We start from the raw sequence: 22,679 nt of genomic DNA, 5'->3' as shown, positions 1-22,679 counted from the left end.
ACTGCAGAGGTTGTTGGGAAGATGAAGTGGCAAATACAACATTCGCACTCCAACAAATTCTTCTCACAGTCGTTAGAAATAATTTCAAACTGTGAAGTCCAGCGTGATCATCAACTGAAAGCCACACAACGTGAGACATTTCTGATGCTAAAGAACGATTGGCTACAGTGGGCGGCAGCAGCATCTTTTGGTTGCAGGGGCTGGGCGGGCAGATGCAGGTTCTGCCTGCTGTGCCCTGCTGGCTCCAGGCACTCAGCTGACAGCTTGGCAGCCTCTGTCGCAGGGTGCCACGCACGTGGTGGAGTGGGATTTGTTGGCTCTTCAGTTCTCCCTATTTGCAGTCCAGGACACTTGCCTCAGTTGTCACCAGAGATGCTCCGTCATTAATAGATGTTAGCTTTAATTGCCACCAGAGATGATTTGTCATTAATAGATCTGACTGCAAACCAGAGCATATGAAATGTGGAAACTTGTTCTCTTTTTTCAGTGGTGTGATACTTGGCCTAGTTGGGTAATTTTCCCCAAGGCAGCGAAAATGGTAAAAACGGCAGTTCAGATTCTTCGCTTCCACCTGAGCCTGCATTTTTCAGCTGTAAGACAGGACAGCCCAAAGCCTTGACCAGCCGGCTGTCAGACTTCTCTCACCAGTGAGGTGGGTGTTGAGACACAACGAGTTCCTGCTGGTCCCTGGACACCACTGTGTGTCACGGTGTTCCTGGCACACGGCCCTTGTACCCAGCACAGGTGCCTTGTTGTAGCTGTGCTTTGTGCTGCTCCTTGCTTCTTTGGTCTTTGCAAGTTAAAAGTGGGAATAAGAGAGTGATGAACATACCCTATCTTATTTCAGTAGCTCCTACTGCACTGCTGAGCTAGTGAGTGCAACAGTTGTGTCTTGAAACATATATTCTGTATATTCAGTGTTGGTCAAATAAAATAGGTAAAGGAAAACAGAATATGATACTTCCATAATGCAACCAGTAATTTTTTTAACAAAGTCTAAATGTAGATGTAGGCTATAAGCTCCCTTCTGAAGGAGGAGCAAGCTACTAGCTACATTTATTTACATCATGAATTTGTAAGGATGTAGCTTTTTGGTGCTTTTCTTCTTTCCTTTTTATACTAAATGAAGAAACCAAAGGTTTGGGTTCAGTCGATTTAACAGGCTGTACATTTTTGTATTATAGATCTGCATGGAGTGGATGCTCCTGTATCCCGTAGGTGCCTAATGAACAGCATTTGAGAGATGGATGCGAAGATAATTTCAAAAGGACAAGGCTCTGTGACCTTTGCTTCGGAATATTTTATACACATCAGGAGTTTCTCATTATTTGTCAGCTTGCTTATTAGAATGCGTTAGTCTGTAAGAAATGATTCTGCTACTTCATGTTAGCTCTTATAATACAGACATAGTATATTGTAGCCCTCACCCTTAGTGTAATTTGTTACCTGCCATAAATAAGCAATTACAGAATTGAAAGAACTTACTGATTTGAATAATGCCAATATTCTTGGGATATTTTTAGGATGTATCCAAGTGACCAAGCTGACATCCTCTGGATGTTTAATGGGTTTCAATAGCTAACTCTGGGTCTACATAAAAGAGGTTCCAGCATCAGGCATCTCTGTCTCTCCAAGCTCTTTTAGGAGGGTTCTGTTATAGGTTTAATAAAGGAAAGAGAAGACGCTCTTTAGACTTGGTGATAAGTATTTTTCATCCATTAATGGATTATTATCATTCTGCATTGTGGGTATATTCAGTTCTCTAAATTGTGTGGGGGAAAGTCATGCATATCACAACTGCTGTTTCATATAAAATTAGTATTCAGTGCTGAAAATCTCTGAACAAACCCATTGGGATTTTAGCCCAAATGTTATGAAGTAGAACAGGAACAAAATGTTGGGTATTAAAATCTTGATGTTGTGACTGAGGATGTATGGAGCGCAGATGTTCTGAGGCTGGCAGAACTGCAGGGAGAAGTTTGTAATGAAAGTAACAAGATTTTTACCTTTCTCTCTCCTGTTTTAGGGGCAAAAACCACTTTTGCATACTTGAGTGATTGCTCGAGTTTTTATTTTATAAGGATGATTACTTAGATTGATCCTTGGAAGAGCCATAATCCACTTAGGGAAAGGCTTAAGTTTTAGCTGTTGTGCTGCCTGGTCTGCATGTGAAAAATTATTTATTCCTTCTTTCATAAATGCTCCTTTTTTCTTTCTGACGGGATAGGTTTAATTGTACTATTTAGTTGTGTTCTGCACTAGCAGAGCTTCCTGGGAACAACCCCACACCCAGTCCTGGCCATGGGTTAGGAGGAGCTGTGGGGGAGCAGAATGGGACACAGGGAAAGGGAGCACACCAGTGGTTGTTCTTTTTCTTTAGACTCGGTCAAACAGTTGCAGTTTGATTTCTGCTTACACTTTGGTGCTTGTTTCTGTGCTGGACTTGGTGTCTTTAGTTGTCATCTGGAAGCAGTTGAGCTGGTTTTATGTAGTGTTGAAGCTTCAGCTAATAAACTCTGGTGGATCTGAGCTGACAAAGCACAGAACCAACCTGTGCTTTGCTTCTCTCCTATTGCAGAAGACTTGGGGTGGAGAAATGTGGTGGGCTGTCCATGTGCTGGAGAAGCTCTGGGAGGTGTGGAGGGGTTTTACTTTGCACTCTTCAGTAGTTTGCTTTTTTGTTTTTTAGGGAAGGTGGAGGGAGGATTTTCCTGTGTTTGTGAAGCTGACGGTGTCTTCAAGTAGCAGCAGTGCTGCTGTGACATTTACATGTAGTCTCCCCCTAGATCTTGTACCTGATCACAGTCGTTCTTCAGCCCAAACTGTTGGGTGTCCAGGGCTTTTCAAAGAAGAAAATCACTGTGGTAGGAAGGAAAGCTGAGCTTCCTAAAAGTGAGACAACTTGTAGGCTCACACTGGTGAGTGGGAGCAAAAGAAAAAGCAGTTTGCTTGATGGAGCGCCTTGTGTGCTGGAAATCCAACTGCTGCAGGGCACTGCCGTCTCACACCATTGCTGGCTGCACATGGGAACAGTGCTTGCTCCGTTCTTGTCTCCTGCTGCCCAGCTGGTCGCCTGTTCACCGTGGACAGTGCTTCAGATCTAGCTTTGAGAAGAGCCAATGAGTTCACGGGTTATGCATTTCTGAAGTCTGTTTGCAAAGGGGCGTGTGTTCTGGTGTTTAGTTCAGAAACTGGGCATTTAGGCAGCTGCAAGGTATGTTGGTTGTGTGTCATAAATTGGTAGGTACTTCTAGTACCACTTTTGGCTTGTCAAGGTAGGCAGATGTGGCTTTTCTTTTTCTTATTTTTTAAACTTTGGTTGTCATGTGACTTGGTGTATATTCCTCCTAAGAGCCTCGTTTTCCATGCAGTCAGACTGCAACATCTGGAAGCCATCTCTCCTTTGGCAGGGAGGGATATGGCAGGCACAATGAGGTGTAACTTCTCCTTTGGTTATCTTTACCTTCTTAAGTACATCCAAACCAATTGAAAACTGGCTGGGAATTTCAGGTATGTTTTAGAGAAGCTCAGGGATGCTGTTGGGCAGAATAAGTAGAAAGTATTATTTCCTATAATGAGGGCAACAGTTACATTTGCTGTACAGTTGATTCATTTTTCAGTACTTTGTAATGCTTGCATCATTTATTTTAAACACTTCACTGGACAGTGCAGATTAGTAAATGCAGGCATAGGAACTTCATGTGGTTCAAACCCAAACTATATTTACATGACAGAATAGCATTTCACTTATTGCATTAAGGGAATTAATATTTTTAATGGTACTTTTATGAAAAATCATGACTGTGAAGCACTGTAGCAAACTCATTTCCTTCTAGAAGAGAGATTCCAGATACTCAGAGAATCTTACTTATTTTGTAAAAGCAGCAGAAGTCTACAAAAGTATTTATAAAGAGTGAGGGACCATATGGTGTGGAAGTCAGCATTGGCAGTTGTTGAGCTGGGCAGAGGTCCCTGTGTGCTAGTCACTAAAGTAGGCCATTAGAGGCTTGAAAATAGTCAAAACCTTCATTTTAGGTTCTAGCCTGACGTTTTTCACATCTTTTAACACCCCCCTCCAATCTTTAAGCTCTTTGAACTGTGAGGCAAAAAAATGGCTTCTCTGTTGACCAGCGTGTGCTTTGTCTCTGGGGACCTGTGTTCACACACTGCTGGTGTCCACCAGAGGGGAGCTGTGCTTCACTCCTCGGGGCTGGTAAGAAGCAAACTGCTGTGGAGTTGTGCATGGGCAGCTCAGGTGGAAAAAGGAGGCGAGTGCTGGGTGTGTTGGCTCCCTGAGGAGATGGGCCTTGACTCCAGGGTCAGGTAGGAAGGTCAGCAGCAGTGTCACAAGGGCTCAGGTTGGCCATTCTTTCTCTTGGTGCTTTCTTTGGTCCCAGCTCTGTGGGATGGGTCTGAGCTGCCCTGGTGCTCCAGGTTGGTTTGATGGAGAGCAAACTTGTGAAACACTTGCAGGGTTTACTTGTTGTGCAAGTGGCACAGAAAGAACCACGCATCTAAAGGTTTTAATTGCATTATTGTTCAGTTTAGTCCTGATTACGCTATCATAATATGATCAAACTGCTGATACAGTTAGAACTAAATCACATTAAAGTGCAGTTGTTACAGTATAGAGTGCTACTTGAAGTATGTTTTCTGTGTTTTACTCAAATGATCAAATTGCTTTACAGCCTGTTGGCTGTTGAAATAGTGAGTTGTTTGGGACTGGTGGAAATAACACACACCTTCAGGCCTATGGGGAACACCAAGTGTGTGCTCAAAGTCTTGCTTAAAAATCCCTTGTATAGACTTCTTGGGAAGCTGAACACAGAAGTAATAAAAAAAAAACAAAAACAACACATAATTATTTGGAAACAACCATATTTTATGAAAATAAATTCTGATTGCTCAGGAAGTATTGAGGGACACACTTTATTTTATACCAGCTTTCTTCTTGTGAAACAGCTCAAGGAAATTACTGGGAATACTTTTAGTCCTTGATGTAAATCTCATCTGGCTGACATTTTAACTGTTGCTGCTGCATAATTGGTTCTGAAGCATCAGCACCTCTCCTTCATGGGCAGATAAATAATTCAGGGACAAACTTCTTGAGGCAGCAAACTGTTCCTCAATCAGCTGAGAGCATCACAACATCCAAAGTTCTCTAATTTTTCCGAATTAAGGAAGCAGGGTCTCTGTTTTTACAGATGATTCACTGAATTTCAGTGCAAAATCAATGCACCTCTGAGCAGTCGTTCTGCATTTCCTCAATCTTTTTTCTGGCCATGGAGCCATGTCCAAACTTTATATTTCTTTGTTGCCCCCAAAATAACACTCCGCTGAGTTGCTTTATAAAGAGGGAAAGAGAGGGAAACAAATGGAACAAAAAAGGTATGAATGTATGAGGAAGCCCTCAAACCAGCCTCCCTTATCCTCCGCCCAAATTGTTTGGCCATGAGCTTACACGGGAACATTCATATTAGTGCGTTTACACAAGAGTATCAAACCCAGGTTTCTGGAACAGATCTCAGGGTTCTTTGTGTTCTGTGTGCTTGTCTGTGCTGTATGTATTTGTGCTCCTGCGACAAGGGCTGCTGGCTGGGTGATGCTGATGTTTCCTTGGTGTGCTGGTGGCGGGGTTGATGTGCGTCAGCCTCTGCTGGGTCCCAGCATTTCACCAATAGTTCTGAGTTAAATGCACCTAAACCAACTGTTTGTGTTTTGGGGATAAGTGCCTTTTGACATTTAAAGCAGTTTTTGCAGTGAAGACACGTACTCGTTACACATAGCTTGTGGTTGACACTTGCTTCTAACAGTCAGATTATTTTAAATAGAAACTGTTGTGTGTTGAGCCAGCAACGTATTTGTGGTCCTGGACTTGTTTTATTGTTCCCCTGTTCCTTAGTTCATGGACATATTGTTAGCAAAATGCCAAAGGCTGCTGCAGTACAGAGCTGCCTTGATTCTACAATGAAAGTGTATCTTGAAACTTTTCTGTTCCCAGAGCCTGCCTGTACAGCGAGGTGCACGTCTGCCATGGAATCAGCCACGTGTGTGCATTAATTTCAGGAAAAGGGGAATCTTCCGGTGTCCTTCTGTAATTTAAATATACATCTGAAGGAAACGGGCTGCAATATTATTGCTGTTTTGGCAATCTGTTATGAAGTTTATTGCAGTGAAATAACTGGGTCAACCTCTGGCTGACCTGTCTCCTGGAGTTCCTTCAGTTAGCTTGAGGCTAGAGCTCCACCTTGTGATCTTTCAGCAGGATACATTTTCTTTTTATAGTTAATAATTTAATTATGATTTCACAAAGTTGAGCGACTCCTGAAAGTTTCCGTAGTCTGAGAGATTTCAGCATCTGCTTGGGAAAATTAAAGTTGAGATCCTATGAACATGCAAATATGCAAATAATCATAATAAAATAGTGGAAGAAAGGCATTTTTTAATGCACTTGAGTTGGATTTAACTGACTGGAAGAACGTGCTTTTCATTGCATGTCAATAGGCTATGGAGGATTTCCAAGTTTGGAATAGGATCTGCATGGATGTCACTTTCCTGCTTCCAGCCTGCTCTGGGAAGAGCTTGGTATTTCAGAAGTCCTGATGGGATATTTCTGTGGGCAGTTCCCATTGTTTCACCAGTTTCCCAGCTCAGGGCTGTGTGTGGCCCCTCAGAGCTGTGCAGCAAGGCATGGCCAGCAGCACTGCTGGGAGTGAGGTGCTGGAGAAGGGCTGGCCCCAGTACCAGAGAGCACTTGGTGTAACTGGGACGTGGCCAACTTCGGGGTCAGCATGTGGCTCTTCGTGGCAGTTCTTGTGTGGAACATTGTAGCAGCTGGATTTGCGGTTCAAAGCCTCTGGTAGTATTCATGGGAAAAGTAGTGATTAGAGTCTGTAATGAGGCAGATGTGCTCCTTTCAGGCAGCTTCCCTCGGGCACTGATGGTCAGGAAAACTGGTCTGGCCTGGTTGCCTGCCGCAGCTCTGGGACTCTCCCGGGGTCCTTACAGCTGTACTGGGCACTGCTGGGGCCTGGGCTTCCTGCTGGAGCTCCCTTACAGTCTTACCTTGTGTATTCTTGCAGGGCACTCATCTAAGTGCAGTTCTCCATTAAGACTTAATGCCACGTTGCACTCATGAAGGCCAAGCTTTTCCTTCTTCCTTCAAGAAGTAAAATTCTCTGAACATTAACTCTTAGTAGTTAAACTTTTCAGCCCCTGGGGAAACGTGGTGTTTCTTACCTGCTCTTGTGCCCTGGCAGTGCCATTTTTCCCTTGTTCTGTTCCTTGACCTGAGATGAGTGATGGGGTATAAGCCACAGCCAGCAGGTTTCATGGCCTGGTTTGACTTTGTTGACTTAGAAAATGCAGATTGGTCATTTGCCTGAACTCTCATATACTCTTGTTACTTTTTTCCTTTAAAGTATTTCTCTGATTATCAAAAAGGAGGTTTGTACAGATGATGCAGTTCGAATAGTCATAATGCTGAGTGTGAAGCATTGCATCATGCATGGAAGGAGCAGGTGACTGTGCTGACATCAGTGCCTGCCCTTCTGGTGGCCGCATGCTGTGTTCCCTCCTGCAGAACCAGCTGGTCTGGGTGATTTGGGATGGGATTCTTGAGATCTGTTTCACCCTGTGTTAGTGGGGAGCTACAGCAGATGATACCGACTCACCAAGCTCATGGGAGATGGGCAGCAGCCATTCCCAGGCGGGGTGATGTTCTGGCTTGCATACAAACCAGGCATGGGGACAGAAGCGATGATGTGCTGGATGGCCGCGATGCTACTGCCCTGCAGGGGCTGTGGTTTGAAAACATTGATCTATGTTCTGGCTGCACTTGGCTAGAGTGTTTGCAGGCCATCTGGGGGTTCTCCTGCCCACCCTGAACTTCCTTTAAGAGCTGTTTGTTTCGACTCTGTTTTTTGTCTCTATGTATCCATTTGAAATGTGAAGAAGCAGAATGAGATAAGTTCAGGTTTGATGGTTTCTCTCAGCTCTCCAAATTCTGGAAGCTGCAGTGGCCCCTAGCATTCAGACACAGCATTTGCAGGAATAAACGTGCAGCCTTGATCCATGTGTCAGGCTGAAATGCAGGCTTGGAAGCACTGCTGCCAGACGGCAGGCAGCATGTATTTAGCATGCCGGAGTGACATCCTTCCCACACATACCTCATCAGCCCAGCACGCTGCACGGTCAGCAGTTTCCAGCTCTGAAGGTTCCTGTCCTTGCTGTTGTGACTTCAAACACCTGAATCTTGGGCTTGATTCATTGATCTGCATGGAAGTTACCTTGAGGCAGGCAGTTGGCATAGCAGGTTTCAGTATGTATGATGAAGTTTCACATTTTAAGCATTCAGTGAATTCTTTTCCCCGTAAGCATGGGTAAGGAAGTTAAAAAAAAAATTAAAGAGGATCTGATAATAATATAAAAAAGCTTGAAAAACAAGGACTTTGCTGTCTTAAAATTTAATGGTAAGGTGGTTACACTGTTTCCAAAGCTTTTCTTTATAATGTATAGGCAGTATTTTCCTGCTTGATGTTGTTTTAGATCTCAGTTGCTTTACATGGTCAAGCTGTTAGAAGCCTGGGTTGGCTCTTGACGGCAGGCATTTGTGAAGCAGCTTGTTGAGTTGTAAGGACTTTATGAGAGCCTGTCTTTGTGCTAAGCATTGGCGGGGTTTGCACCTTGGAGTTGAGGAGTGACGTACATAAAGTCTTTAGGTGTGCACTTGCTGTGTTTTAAGCTTAGCATCAGTTGTGCTTTTTGGTTTGGTTAGCCATGGTATCTGAGTGTTAGTGGTAGAGCTGGGCTCTGCAGAGAGCGGCACTGAAGTTCATACTTCAGGACAGATTTAGGAACAAAGTTACTCGCAAGCTGTTGATGGAAACCTTTTAAGATGGCTCATGGCTGTTCAGAAAAACTTTTTTTTTAAACTTAGTGCTATTGTATTTCCTTTTACTTTGATGCTCTTTATGTTTGTGGAGGTGCTTTTCAGGAAGATCATGAGAAGGGTCAAAAACACAGCGCCTTTAAAGAGGAAAAACCTTGACTGGAAATGGTGGCGTGATCTAATGTTTTCTGTGTTTCCAACTTTTCTACCTCTTCATGTGTGGGGGAAAAAAAAAAAAAAAAGAACTATATTAAATTCAGTTTATTTATTTTTTTTATTACAGAAGTTGATTGCTACAAAGGAAGAAAGGAAAGTAAGCTTGTGCTCCAGCCAGGTTTTTGAATATCTTTCTAATACAGTGGTGTTCCAGAAGATGATAAAGAAATGATAGCAGCTCCAGAAATACCAACTGATTTTACTCTCCTCCAGTAAGTGCTTCAAGAATTTTTAGTTTCATTTAAGTGGTTTAAACTTTCTGGTGTGTGCTTCTTGGTGGTAATATCTATGGTTGGTTGTTCCCTTGGAAACCAAAAGGGGGAATAGCCTTCTAGATTTTTTTTTTCTTATTGAGAAGTTGATACAAATATTGTTAGAGATCTTCCTTGAGCATTTAGCGACAGATAAAACAAATAGTTTTGAAGTGCATGTATTTAGTTTATTGTATCAGGAAATGTGTACTAGAAATCTGCAGCAGAATCTAAGCTATTAATTTATAATAATTCAGGTAATTTATTTATTCATCTATTTCTGGGTTGCACTTGGTCAATAAAGAATTGGCATTTTGATGCAGCGTCTATTAATGATGTAGGAAATCAAACATCTTTGGAAGTTACCATATTAAACTTCTTTTTATCATATATAACCTTAAAGAGAACTGCAGGTGATCTCTGGTGGAGAAGTGTCACTTGAGACCTTTTTTCCCTTACACGTTTCAACAGAGCTACTCAGTGTTTCTCATAGTGAGGTAGCAAGAAATGTATGGAGACACTTTGATTGTGAAGGGTGGTGGTGATTTTGTTGCTGTGTTTTCTCTCTCTCTTAAGTATTGATGATAGATATTTACAGTGCTGTTTGATGGCAGACATACTGTAATTTTTGCACATGCCAAAAATCTAAGTTTCCAATGTGGTGCTATATATGCTGACCTTGACCTGTGAAAACCATAAAGTGAGGCTAAAAGAAAATGATTGTGTTTGGCTGAGGCAGGGTGAGCTGTGAGCGTGGGGATTTGCTCTGATTTGTTCTTTAAGAGTAGACATAAACAGGAGGAAAAGACAGTTTCCCTGTTGGAGGTAGCTTACTGAACCGAGGGCATAATGTGACTCCATGTAGTTCGTTTAAGAATGTTTCTGGTAAGATGTGTAAATGGTTTGTCTTTTATCCTTGCAGGGAGTCTGAAACACACTTCTCTTCCGATACAGACTTTGAGGATATTGAAGGAAAAAACCAAAAACAAGGCAAAGGAAAAGTACGTTCAATTTACTGGGATACTGAAAACCTTGTAGTGTTATGGAAGTAATGGTTCAGCATTTATTTTGAAGCTCAGACAGGATTGCATTTTTTAAAATTGAAGTGTTCTATGGAGAGAGTTCATGTTTGTGTTTTCATTGGAATATTGATCTTGATTATTGGCATGGTATTCCCTTCCTGCTGTGAAGGTGCTAGCTATGGGGGGAAGATTCTAATTCTTAAAGTTGGTGCTAATACAGTCTTTTCTAGTTGGTGTCATAATTTCTGGCTCTATTTCCATTGGAAAAGTAAACAAAAAATAATAATTCAATTAAGAAGTCATTAATCTTGTTTAAACACAAGGAAAACCTTTTGTGTCTTATATTGTCACTAATAGTGTTTTTAATTGCCAAAAGGTTTTAAAGAGGAGGAGGAAGTAGAATCCGTAGAATCCAGTTAGTCTTTCTATCAGTCAACATCAGCAGTTATTCTCAACTTCGAATTCTCAGTGTGGCTCTTGATAACTTAAGGCTTGTGTATAGTTGAATCGTGTAGGTGATACGTTAGTGGTTTTTTTTTGTTGTTTGGTTTTGTTTTTATTACTACATAAAAACTGATGAAGAATTGTTTGTGTGTGTGATCGCAGACCTGTAAAAAAGGTAAAAAAGGACCAGCAGAAAAGGGGAAAAGTGGAAACGGAGGAGGGAAACCCGGTGGTCCAAATCGGATGAATGGACATCACCAACAGAATGGTGTGGAAAACATGATGCTGTTTGAAGTAGTTAAAATGGGCAAGAGTGCTATGCAGGTAAGGCTTGGGATATCCCTAAAACTTAGATGAGTATACAGGTTACATATAACGATGGTTTTCCATGCATATGATCTACTAAAATTAAGCCTGAAGTTTTTTTTTGTATTTTTTTTTTTTTTGCTTTTAGTTATAGGTTAAGATTTTTACATTGTTAAGTTCAGAATTTGGAAGAACTGATTTTTCATTTCTAAATGCCAGATATGAATAATTGTGTATATAATAATAATAATAAAATCATAATATACAAAGTATAAATCAGCAGAGTTTGCTTGACTCTGCACATCTTCAGTGAGGAGAGAGTTAAAGCGTGAGGCTGCCAGCCTTGGAGAGTTCCTGCTGACTCACTCATGTGACTCCTCAGCAGCCTGGCAGAAGGGCTATCTTTGGGATTGAAAATGTAGAGTTTACAGCTTCTCTGGTATGTATGCAGGAAGCTGGGGCTGTGCACAGTCCTCTCGGGACTTGCAGACTCCTGTTCCAGCCTGTAGGTTTTAGGGAAGGGTATAAAATGATTTGTGTGCTTGTGTTAATAAATAAGTGGTACGCTCTATCTTTTATGTATTTCTGCAGTAAACAGTTCGTATTATATGCACAAATGATTTAAAGATGATGGTACATGAATTCTTCTCGCATATAACCATTATTGCATATTTCCTGCTAATTTGCTTCCCTTGAAGGTTTTGTAGCAGAACAGTTCTGTTGCTTTTTCTGCTTTACTAGCCATTATGCTTTGGTATTAGTTAACACAGAGCAGTTAATGCCCGTGCAGCACAGAGCAGTGCTGTGCATTCTGTTACAGCTCATATGTGTGGAACGCAGTTCATCATAGGGGCAACATTTAGGAGGAGCATAAGGAGTTGCAGTTGCTGGAACTGAACACCACAGTAGAATCTTTAGAGAACTTTAATTCTGCTTCTGTAAAAAGCTACTTGTTATTATTCCTCTCTTCTTTGAAAAAATGAGGATACTATAGTGTATTCCTCTGCTTTTTGTCCAGGTGTCACTTTTGTGCCTGATTATATTAATAGTTGACTATTGCTATTATTATTATTGTTGTTTTTTGGTAAGTGGTGCTCTATGAGTAAAAGGTTGTTCAAGCATTTTGTTCTGCATCAGACAAAAACAAAAAAAAAGCAGAGTTCCAGCTATTCTTAAAAGGACCAAGAATCCCATACAGAAAGCACTCACATAATACCAACTGTTCAGTTAATAAAAGCTAAACTTCGCCTTTATATTTGTTTGTTTTCAGTCTGTAGTGGATGACTGGATAGAGTCATACAAACATGACAGAGATATAGCACTTCTTGATCTCATCAATTTTTTTATCCAGTGTTCGGGTTGCAAAGGTAAGATACTGAAATGTTATTTTATATGTTCCTAATGTGTTGTTATATCATGGTTATCAGTTTGTAGGCTATAGTATTTCTGAAGTTGGGAACTGGGGGAGGAAAAGGTTTAGAAGTATTACAGAAGTACTTTCAAATGCGAAAGATTTAATCTACATTTACACTGGAGAGAATGGAAGTCATGGTACATACTTCCTACATCTTTCTTAATTGCTGGTATTATTTCAGAAAATGGTCTGTTTTTTAGTGTTGGTAAACTTAACTTGCTTACTCTTGAAACTGTGGTTCGTATTTAGTTATTTCCTGTCAGTGAGTGTTCAGAGATCATTCAGTAGCCTTTTAGAAGTGTTTGTGCAAGATACTATGGACAGCTTCATGGTAGCCTGTCTACAATAGATTGTATTTCCATTTTTCTTGTGTTTGGGAGCTTCTGGTTTTCTTTCCTCTAATCTATGTCCTCCATTCTTTTCCCTCTTACCTCCTTTAGAAGTTGAGAAGGTAACTTAACTCTGCAGTGTCACTGCTCTTGAGTATCAGGTGTGACTGGATGTAGTTTGCTCTGCTCAGGTGTCTCCTGATAAACTTTTACATGTATAAATCTCCAGAAAGCTTACAGCATTACTCAGAGATGTTAGTTGTACTTTCAAGAGCGGTGACCTTTTGATTATTGTTTCCAGAGAGAATGACAGAATCTGTTGTTACTATCTGAGATGATACTTGTCATGAATTTTGCAGTAGAGTTGCAGTAAACTTTAGGAGATCTGTTTGTTTTAATATCACCCTTTGCACTCCAGTAATATGAGGCTAAGAGAAATAGGAATTTCATGAAATCGCTGATTTTATTATAGTGCAGAAGGTGGTAGATAGCAATGAAACTGTTCAAAATTGTCTGATACCATTTAGAATCTTCAATCTGAAAATACCACTTCAGATTATGATGATCTGCCAGCTGATTAGGAGGGCTGGTACGCATTTCCTTGACTTCCGAATATGAATGAATGAGTAAACTTTAGTGTGCACACACTGTATGTAGCAGCAAGAAAACTGCTGGCATTCCTCTCTTCTTGCAGATGCTAAATTGAAGACTATTTATTTTAAAAAACAAACTAACCAACAGCAAAGCCCTACAATTGAGTTAAAGCTACCATCACTGAAAAAAATACCCATAATCTGTAGATTGGGTGAAAATTGATCATAGGAGAAGATGCATCATCTGCCTTCTGCCCCTTTCAGTTCAAGTGTTAATAACCTAATATCTAAATTGCAGGAGTTGTTACAGCAGAGATGTTCCGACACATGCAGAATTCTGAAATAATCCGAAAAATGACAGAAGAATTTGATGAGGTAATTCAATAAAAGTGCTGAGAATGTGTATTTGTTTTTTAACCTGTCCTAATCTTACTGGATCGTGGTGCTGCAGGTTTCTTTCAGGTTCAAGAAGAACCAAAAAAATGTCAAAACATCATGAATGAAAATGTTATTTCTCAGTCCTACGAGTTCAGTGAAGGCTCTCTGTTTATATAGGCTGGTTTATTATTGGTTTAAGAAATCAATATCTGCTTCTCAGTTGAAGAAAAGTGGGAACTCTCATTGCTGTGGGGCATTATGAAATGCTTCCTCTCATCTCCCCCATACCTCCCTGTGTATGTGAGGCCCTTAAAGGGTTTTTTTTAAGGAACTTGTGAAATGTTTGCTACACTTACTTCAGTATGCCCATTAATCTGTAAGTGGTGGACATTTTAATTTGGTCATGTCTCCCATTAAAGACTTCAATACTTTGTGCTTCTTGGGAATTGTAGCCATTTTGCTTATTTTGCAGTATTTACTGTAGGACTTCCAGAATGTTGTCTCTGCATATAACAGACCTGAGCTGTAAATTATGGTAGATGCTTGTTAATGAAATGAGATTATTTGGAGATTTCAGCTCTTAAGTTTTCCTCATGTCTTTTGAATCTTCATTTAAAATCAACTTATAAGACTTTGGAATGAGTTTCATGTTTGTATCTCTGTGTTTGTTTGTTAATAGGACAGTGGAGATTATCCTCTAACTATGGCTGGTCCCCAGTGGAAGAAGTTTAAATCCAGTTTTTGTGAGTTCATTGGAGTACTCGTCCGACAATGTCAATATAGCATCATATATGATGAATATATGATGGATACTGTCATTTCACTGCTCACGGGGCTGTCAGACTCACAAGTCAGAGCGTTTCGGCACACTAGCACGCTGGCAGGTCAGTGAACTTTATTTATCTGTGTACTGCTTTCATGTTATGTCTTGTGTTGCACAGGAAGAAACTGTTGAATGTTTTGATATTCAGTGTTCAACTCATGTTCCTTTGTGTGATACATGTCTCTAATGCAGGTAGTTTTGGTACAGCTTTCAGTACATTACTGCAAATTACTGAATTATTTAAGAAGTTCCTTACCAGCTGCCTTGTATTTCGTTCTGTTAGCTTTAGGTCTATTAGCAAAAGCAAATACCAACTGTTCAAAATGCAACTGAACTTGTACGTTCTCTGAGTTAAGGCAAACCAGAGTCATATTATAAATTGAATGCAATTTTTACTACAGATTTAAATTGTGCTTTGTATTGAGGCCTTCTAATTGACAATAACGTTTTTATTTGTTACATTAGAAATAATTATAAAGAACTCATCAGTAGTGAAATGGCCATCAAGTGTCTCAGTTTACTTGATATTTTTAAATTCATCCTTGATGTGGTTTGAGTATGACGTATTTATTTAAAACTTCCCATGATAAGCAGCCTGCACAGGATAAGGAAGAAGAGCCTTGGATGGCACTGTGCAGCAGTCTGACCACATGAGGATTTATAGCAGCAATTTTGAGGTGATTGGACTAGTTCATAGTACTGCACTAAGAGTAGTTCCTGTTGGTTTGCTGGAGCTGGCTGACATTATCTCTGACTTCAGCTGCAGGTGGCTGGTCAGATGCTCCATTTAATGAAATGAAAAACCGTCTGTGCGGAATGTACATTACAACACTGCACATTAGGCTGCTGCTCTGAGATTCCCAACAGCCAAGGCCTTTATTTTAGAGGAACAAAACCTTTTATTGCAAGAGAATAAGCTCATTCTGCTGTACCATTGATTTAACTGTTGTACCATATGGCAAATAGGAATTTTGATTCTTCAGAAACGAGGTTTTACTACGTTCTAAAACTTGAGTTGTGCATGAATAAAAGTTGCTGAAGTTACTCTGTTGCATGTCAGTTTCTGTCTCACAGTGATTTTTGCATTTGTTCATGTCAGTGGTCAATTCTACTGATTCTGTGCAGTGATTCCTGCAGTACACCTGCAGTGTGTCATAGCTTGTACTCTTAGTGATTGGGTTTTAAATGGGATAGAGACAGACAACAAAGTCCTTTTTCATATTTCATGGAATCATAGAATTGCTCAGGTTAGAAAAAAAGCCTAAATTATCAAGTTCAATCTCAACCAAACCATGCTACACTAATAACAACCCACCACTAAACCATAGAATCATAGAATTGCTCAGATTGGAAAAGACCATCAAGGTCATCAAGTCCAACTGCAAGCTAACCATACTACACTAACTCTTAACAACCCACTGCTATATCATATCCCTGAGCACCACATCCAGTTTGTAAACACATGCAGGGATGGTGACTCACCCACCTCCCTGGGGAGCCTATTCCAGTGCTTTACCACCCTTTCTTTAAGGAAGCTTTTCCTGATAGCGAACCTAAACTTCCCCTGGCACTATTTGAAACCATTTTCCTTCATCCTGTTACTTGTCACAAGAAGAGACCAACCCCATGCTCACTGCAGTCATTTTTCAGGTATTGGAAGAGCAATAAGGTCTCCCCTCAGCCTCTTTTTTTGCCAGACTAAACAGCCCCAGTTCCTTCAGTTGCTCCTCATAGGGTATATTCTCCAAGCCCTTCACCAGTCTTGTTGCCCTTCTTTGGACCTGCTCCAGCACCTCAGTGTCCTTTCTTTCTGTACTGAGGTGCCCAAAACTGAGCACCGTATTTGAGGTGGGGCCTCACCAGTGCTGAGTACAGGGGCAGGATGACTTCCCTAGTCCTGCTCACCACACCATTCCTGATATAGTCCAGGATGCCATTGGCCTTCTTGACCACCTGGGCGCACTGCTGGCTCGTATTCAGCCGACTGTCCATTAGTACACCAAAGTCCATTTACGTAAGGCAGCTTTCCAGCCACTCCTTCCCAAGCCTGTGGGGTTGCCTGGGGTTGCTATGACCAAAATGCAGGGCCTCACTTAGACCTATTGAAACTCATATAGCTTGCGTCAGCCCATCAATCCAGTCTATCCAGGTCATCCTGTAGTTCTTTGCTATCTTCAGGTAGATCAACAGTCCCTTCCAGCTTAGTGTCAGCCATGAACTTAGTGAGGGTGCACTCAATACCCTCATCAAGATCATCAATAAAGATGTTGGAGTGGCCCCAGCACTGAGCCCTTGGGGGGTGCCACTCATGACTGGCTGCCAAGTGGATTTAACTCCATTGGCCACAACTCTTTGGGCCAGTGTTTTACCCAGTAGTAGTTTTGGCTTACAGGATTAGCTCAGACTACTCCTTTTCATCTTGATGTTCTTGTTGCAGTATATGAGGACATTTAGGAACATCAGCATGTCTTTGTATCAGTATGTTAGCTTTCTGCAAGTGAGATGTGCTCCAGTAACGTTCTGTCTGTGCCCTGCATTGTAAGTCTGTTTTGGCCTTAGAGTTAAAAAGATGATAGGAAAAACGAATTTACTAATGGCTACTCCATAAATAAGGAGGTGGCCAAGTTGGCCTGAGTTATTTTTAAGGGAAATGATTCAGATAAAAACACACAAAAAAATCCCACCAAACTCAAACTTTTTACATTGTGGTCAATTTTCTTTCCTCTAATTGCCTAACATCCTTTTGGTACTTACACGCATAAATGAAGAGATAAAGTTGTCTCATTAAAATTAAACTATGAGAAAAGAGTGGTGCAGTGCAGTGTGATTGGTTGTCTAAAATATTTCCTTTTGAAGGGAAAGAGCTGTGTGTTTGAGACTGGCTGATGGGGTAACGTGAGTCTATTAACTGATTCTAATAGTGGAATCATTATAATGTTTCTTGGATAGCGTTTGTAAATCCTGTATTTTGTCTGTGTTTTGGGGATGCATGTCCTGTATATCAGTTCCATAATAATGTTGTTAGTGTTAAAAAATTGATGCAAAGAAAGTAACAAAATGTCATTATTTTATCCATTTTATCCATTTGTAAGTAACAGTGCATGACAATTTAAAGGATTGGTGCTGCATAAAACAGTGTTCAGGTCCTGAAGTTTACTTGTCAATAAACAGCCTTACAGTGAATACTTTTGTAAATGCAGAAATTGTTGAGGAGGAGGAGATATCAGGGTGTTCGTCTGTCATCCATCATAGGTCAGTTCCTTCCTTCTGCTTTTTTATAGCTATGAAGCTGATGACTGCTTTAGTGAATGTGGCGTTAAATCTTAGCATTAACATGGACAACACACAACGGCAGTATGAAGCAGAACGAAATAAAATCATTGGGAAGCGTGCTAATGATAGACTGGAGCTCTTACTACAGAAAAGAAAGGAGGTTAGTGCAATTTTCTCTTGCTGGAGTGCTTTGTGACTGCTGGAGGACAAATGCTGCTAAGGAATTATTTCTGCCCTGGGACTTGTGTTGTTTTTTTGGTCTGTTTGTTTCTGTCAAGGTAGTTATTATTCTCTCTGTCTCATTCTTTAATTTGTTTCATTTGAAAAACTTAATTACTTCGAAAGATGCTTCTTCCATTCTGTTTCTCTGTAGAAAGAGGTGCAATTCAGACAGTGCCAACTTAGGATAGTTAGTAAGGGAGAATGCAATTGGTAATGGACAAGATTTGTTACGTTCCTTGATGAATTTCCTGAAAAATGTAACAGAGATTACCATGCGTGGACTGTTCTTTGGCTTCCGGAGAAAAACCTGATGATCTTGATGTGAAATACTGCTCTTATGAAATCAGCATCAGTCTTATTAGAAATTGCATTACAGGGTCCTATCTTCTACACCAAACACCAAACAAGTTGAAATGCAACCTACCTTTATTTTCTTTCTTTCTGCATGTAAGGGATTTGCTGATTCATTGCTGACAGTGCTGTTCTGCTGAAAGCTCCAGCTCTTTCAGCTTTTAGTTTTTAATTTCTGGGGAATGGGCTTTTTTTTTCTTTTCTTTTCTTTTTAGAATTAACTTTCTGATTATCAAAGGGAAAGCATCTCTCCTTTGCTCTTCAGCTTGTTGTGCTGTCACTTGTGTTTTTACTGCCTTGAAACAGTTTAGGTAAACCAGCAGCTCTGTTTCCTGTTACCTCTCCCAAATGCCTGCTTGTTTGAGACTGACTTTTTAAATACCCAAGAAACACCATTAAATGTTGTCTACTATATGTGTTTGCCGAACCAGTTCGCTTATATGTAATCCGTGATACACAGGTGATGGCAGTGGTACGAAATGAGACTTTTTGGGAATATCAGTTTTTCTTTTGTATATTGGTTGTTAGGATTCCTTTCCACTTTTTCTAGCTTTAGTTGGGATTTTTTGGTTTGCTTGCACAAAATGAAAATAATCTTCTAAAGCAGCATTGATGTTCAGTTCTTGTTTGTTGCTTCATTCATAAGTTGGCCATATCTGATGAATGCATCGTGTTCTTTGATTCCTTTTGTGTCTTCCATTTAAACATGTGTTTTCTTCTCTCTTCGACTTAGAGGACAGATGTTACTAGATTTAGGGTCACAGCATGTAAGATATGTTGGTTAGTTAGTCTTTTTCTTCTGCTGCTTCTTCTTTATTGTTTCTTCTTTGCTTCCAGTTTAAAAATCTTGTAATACTGTGAAAAATGTTGGTTCTTGTTGTTTGTGTAAAATTCTGTAGGAGAGGTCCTTTACCTTTACCTGTAACACCTACCCATCCACTCCAGTATTCTGCCTGTGTAATGTCATGTCACTGTTTATTTAGTTCTCTTTGTTGGTGGTGGTTTGTTGGTTTTTTATGTTGGTTTTAATCTGTCCTACTTGCCTGCTTCCCCAGTCTTCAGCTATTCTGATTAACATTGACTTATTCTGTCCCACCTTTGTAGTTCAAACTGCAAAAATAGGATTCTCGTCTTCCAACAATACTTAGTTATTTTTGCATCTTTTAACTGACTTTCCTGTACTTCTAAAGCAATACAACTTTTTGTTTGCAAACACTGTATGCATCATTTTTCCACTTCTTGTTTGCTTGCATTGAGACTGAATTTGTCTCTTATATTATTTTTCAGCTCTGCATTCTTATATTGTTTGTGGGTTTTTTGTTTTTTGGTTTGTTTTTTTTTTTTTTTTTTTTTTTTTTTTTTCCTGCTGCTCCATATTCTTGAAATTATTTTTCTGCAATACTTTATTCAGATTTATATTTCAGGAAAGAAGTGAATAGTCGTTCTTGTAAATGATAACTTAGTTTGGTTTGTCTAGATGCAACACTACCCAAACAGACTGTTAAAGTGGTGCTCAATGTTCATATGCTCTGTTCATTTTTTCAGCTTCAGGAAAATCAGGATGAAATAGAGAACATGATGAATGCAATATTTAAAGGTGTTTTTGTGCATAGATACCGGTAAGTTGTTTCCTAAGTACTTTTTGGCTTCATTAATCCAGTTTACAAACTGGTGATAAGTTAATTCTAATTATTGATCTTCTTCTCGCCTTTCTTGTTTTTGCAGAGATGCAATTGCTGAAATCAGAGCTATCTGTATTGAAGAAATTGGAATATGGATGAAGATGTACAGTGACGCCTTTCTCAATGACAGCTACTTAAAATACGTAGGGTGGACTATGCATGATAAGGTGAGCTGCCCTAAGGATAAGGAACAAAATCATCAGCCATAAAGTCCACATTTTGGCTGTTGATCCTGCCAAACCAGATTCTGATCTCAGCTATTCTAATCAGTTACTGATAGCCATTTGCTAGCACTGGTGTTTAAGATACATATAAAATATGTTTAAGGTTTGAATGGTTTTAGAGAGAATGTACAGATTTGTAAGGAAATGGCCTTTTTCTCTGTATCTAGTTATTTTTTTGCTGATGCAGACTTCTGCTTTGTAGAACTATTTATATTGTATGCATTTCATATGGAATAATCCAGACAAATAACCAAGCTGTTTCTCTGTTTGGCCAAAGTAATAATCTCTTTTAACATCTTCATATAATTTTTAAAAACATGAAAGTAAGTCCTCCTTGGTGCTGATAAGTGCCTCAGGCTGTTACCTGCAAGCTGGGGATTATTCTCCACTTGGAATGGTCAAAGTTCATAGCTTATGAATGATGATTCATCACCGAATTGATTCACTGTAGAGTCAGCAGATTGCTGCAGATACTGTAGTGGAGATTCTCTTCAAGCTACTGAAATTGAAGTGAAGCGAATGTGGGATTCTCACCCATGCTGTTTGTGGGTTTGGCATGGAAACAATGGTAACTCTTGGCAGTGGAGTGCTAAGAAGCTGTGTGAAGTCCTTTGTCCTAGACCTTTGCAAAGTGCATCTGTATCTGTCAGTTTGGGGAGGAATACTTGTCCCTCTATCTATTTGGTAGCTCAGATCTCACAAGAGCTGGTTGTTAATACTGTAGATGTTTCCTGTTGTAGTTAAGTGAAAGGAATAATGTGGAATTTCACTACTAAAATGTCTTAAGCATTTAAAATTTATTGTTAGAGAATGAAAGAAGTGTACCTTGACATAAATACACCAACTACAATGAGACATTATTTTTTTTTCTTCACTTATAATAAAAAAGGACATTCTTATGCCATTAATGCAGTTTTAAGTAGTGTATCTTGCTAACATTCAGTTTTTGAATGCATTTGAATGGCTAAAGAAACTTGTCTTCTATGATCTGAAGATCGCATCATCTACGTGACTTTTAATCCAGTTCTTAAAATTCTATTTTAGCAAGGGGAAGTAAGACTGAAATGCCTAACTGCTCTGCAAGGGCTTTACTATAATAAAGAGCTTAATTCCAAATTGGAACTCTTCACCAGTCGATTCAAGGTTAGTGTGACTTTATATTTTTAAGAACATCCAAAAATGTGTTTGTTTGTTTGTTTTTAAGTTGTTATTTCCTTTCTTTTCTCAAAATATCTTGTTTTGTGTTCTTAGGATAGAATTGTGTCTATGACTCTTGACAAAGAATATGATGTTGCAGTCCAAGCAATAAAATTACTCACTCTTGTTTTACAGTAAGTATATCTCCTCACCTGACCAATAACAAATATTAAAACGTGAAAGCATTTCTCCTGTCTATGGCAAGGATGGTAGCTTGACTGAACTTTGATAGCTTGAAATCTAGAGAGATGTCTGTTTTTTACACTAGAACAATGAAGAATTATGAAGTAATCTGGCTAGGACAGTGCTGTTACTTACCCATCACAGTTAAGAGTGTGTAAGAGCTAGAAATGTAGAACTGAGCCTTGTGAGTTAGAAGTTATTGTGGAAGACTTGAACTGAAGAAATATAGTATCTCCTGAACAGTAGTTGAACTCTGAGCATAGTGGCCTACCAAGTTCTTTTACTGTTTTGGTAACTTTTGTGTAGGACAACATTGAAACTAAGTTACCCTGTTTTGACTCTTAGAATGCTAGCTTGAAGGCAGAGGTTTAGTTTCTTCTTTATTTCTATCTCCTATTGCTGGAGTTCATATTTTTTTGAGACAGTCTTTTTTTCTTTCCTTCCTTCCATCCTCACTCCTAGGAGTAGTGAAGAAGTTCTGACTGCAGAAGACTGTGAAAATGTCTACCATCTGGTTTATTCAGCTCATCGGCCAGTAGCAGTTGCCGCAGGGGAGTTTCTTTATAAAAAGTAAGAGGGGAAATTATATTTACTTGCTTCTGGATTTTAGTGTGTGTGTTAATACTGGGTTTATGATTCGCTTTAGCTAAAAAAAAAAGTGAGTGATAAACACCCAGATTAAATATTTAAGAAAACAAGACTTTTCACCTAGTATTTTTCAGGTCTTCATGTACTATTTCTTTGCTGCTTTCAGTAGCAGGTTCAGTAAATATATTTTGTTAAAAGGGAGCCTGAGACCTCAAGCATCTGCAATTATCACTGATGTCTGTAAAGTATTTTTTTATAATTACATGTTCCACAAGAAGCTGTCAGTGAAATAC

General features: G+C 39.7%; 1 protein-coding gene across 6 annotated transcripts in view; it reads left to right on the top strand.

Annotated features, from left to right (window-relative positions):
• Positions 1 to 22,679, top strand: part of STAG2 (stromal antigen 2) — a 66,914-nt gene that overhangs the window by 21,751 nt on the left and 22,484 nt on the right. For all 6 annotated transcript variants that reach the window (XM_015860783.2, XM_015860781.2, XM_015860780.2 and 3 more), the window contains exons 2-13: positions 9,174 to 9,318; positions 10,280 to 10,358; positions 10,986 to 11,147; positions 12,400 to 12,496; positions 13,764 to 13,840; positions 14,523 to 14,727; positions 17,948 to 18,099; positions 20,058 to 20,131; positions 20,238 to 20,361; positions 21,463 to 21,561; positions 21,670 to 21,749; positions 22,261 to 22,368. In XM_015860783.2, the coding sequence (XP_015716269.1) occupies positions 9,275 to 9,318; positions 10,280 to 10,358; positions 10,986 to 11,147; positions 12,400 to 12,496; positions 13,764 to 13,840; positions 14,523 to 14,727; positions 17,948 to 18,099; positions 20,058 to 20,131; positions 20,238 to 20,361; positions 21,463 to 21,561; positions 21,670 to 21,749; positions 22,261 to 22,368 (1,301 nt within the window). In that variant the 5' untranslated portion in view covers positions 9,174 to 9,274. The remainder of the gene's footprint in view (positions 1 to 9,173; positions 9,319 to 10,279; positions 10,359 to 10,985; positions 11,148 to 12,399; positions 12,497 to 13,763; positions 13,841 to 14,522; positions 14,728 to 17,947; positions 18,100 to 20,057; positions 20,132 to 20,237; positions 20,362 to 21,462; positions 21,562 to 21,669; positions 21,750 to 22,260; positions 22,369 to 22,679) is intronic.

Source organism: Coturnix japonica, chromosome 4, assembly GCF_001577835.2.
Source record: "Coturnix japonica isolate 7356 chromosome 4, Coturnix japonica 2.1, whole genome shotgun sequence".
In the NCBI taxonomy this organism is placed as follows: domain Eukaryota; kingdom Metazoa; phylum Chordata; class Aves; order Galliformes; family Phasianidae; genus Coturnix; species Coturnix japonica.
Note: the sequence above shows the minus strand (reverse complement) of the source record. Positions and strands in the feature narration are given on the sequence as shown.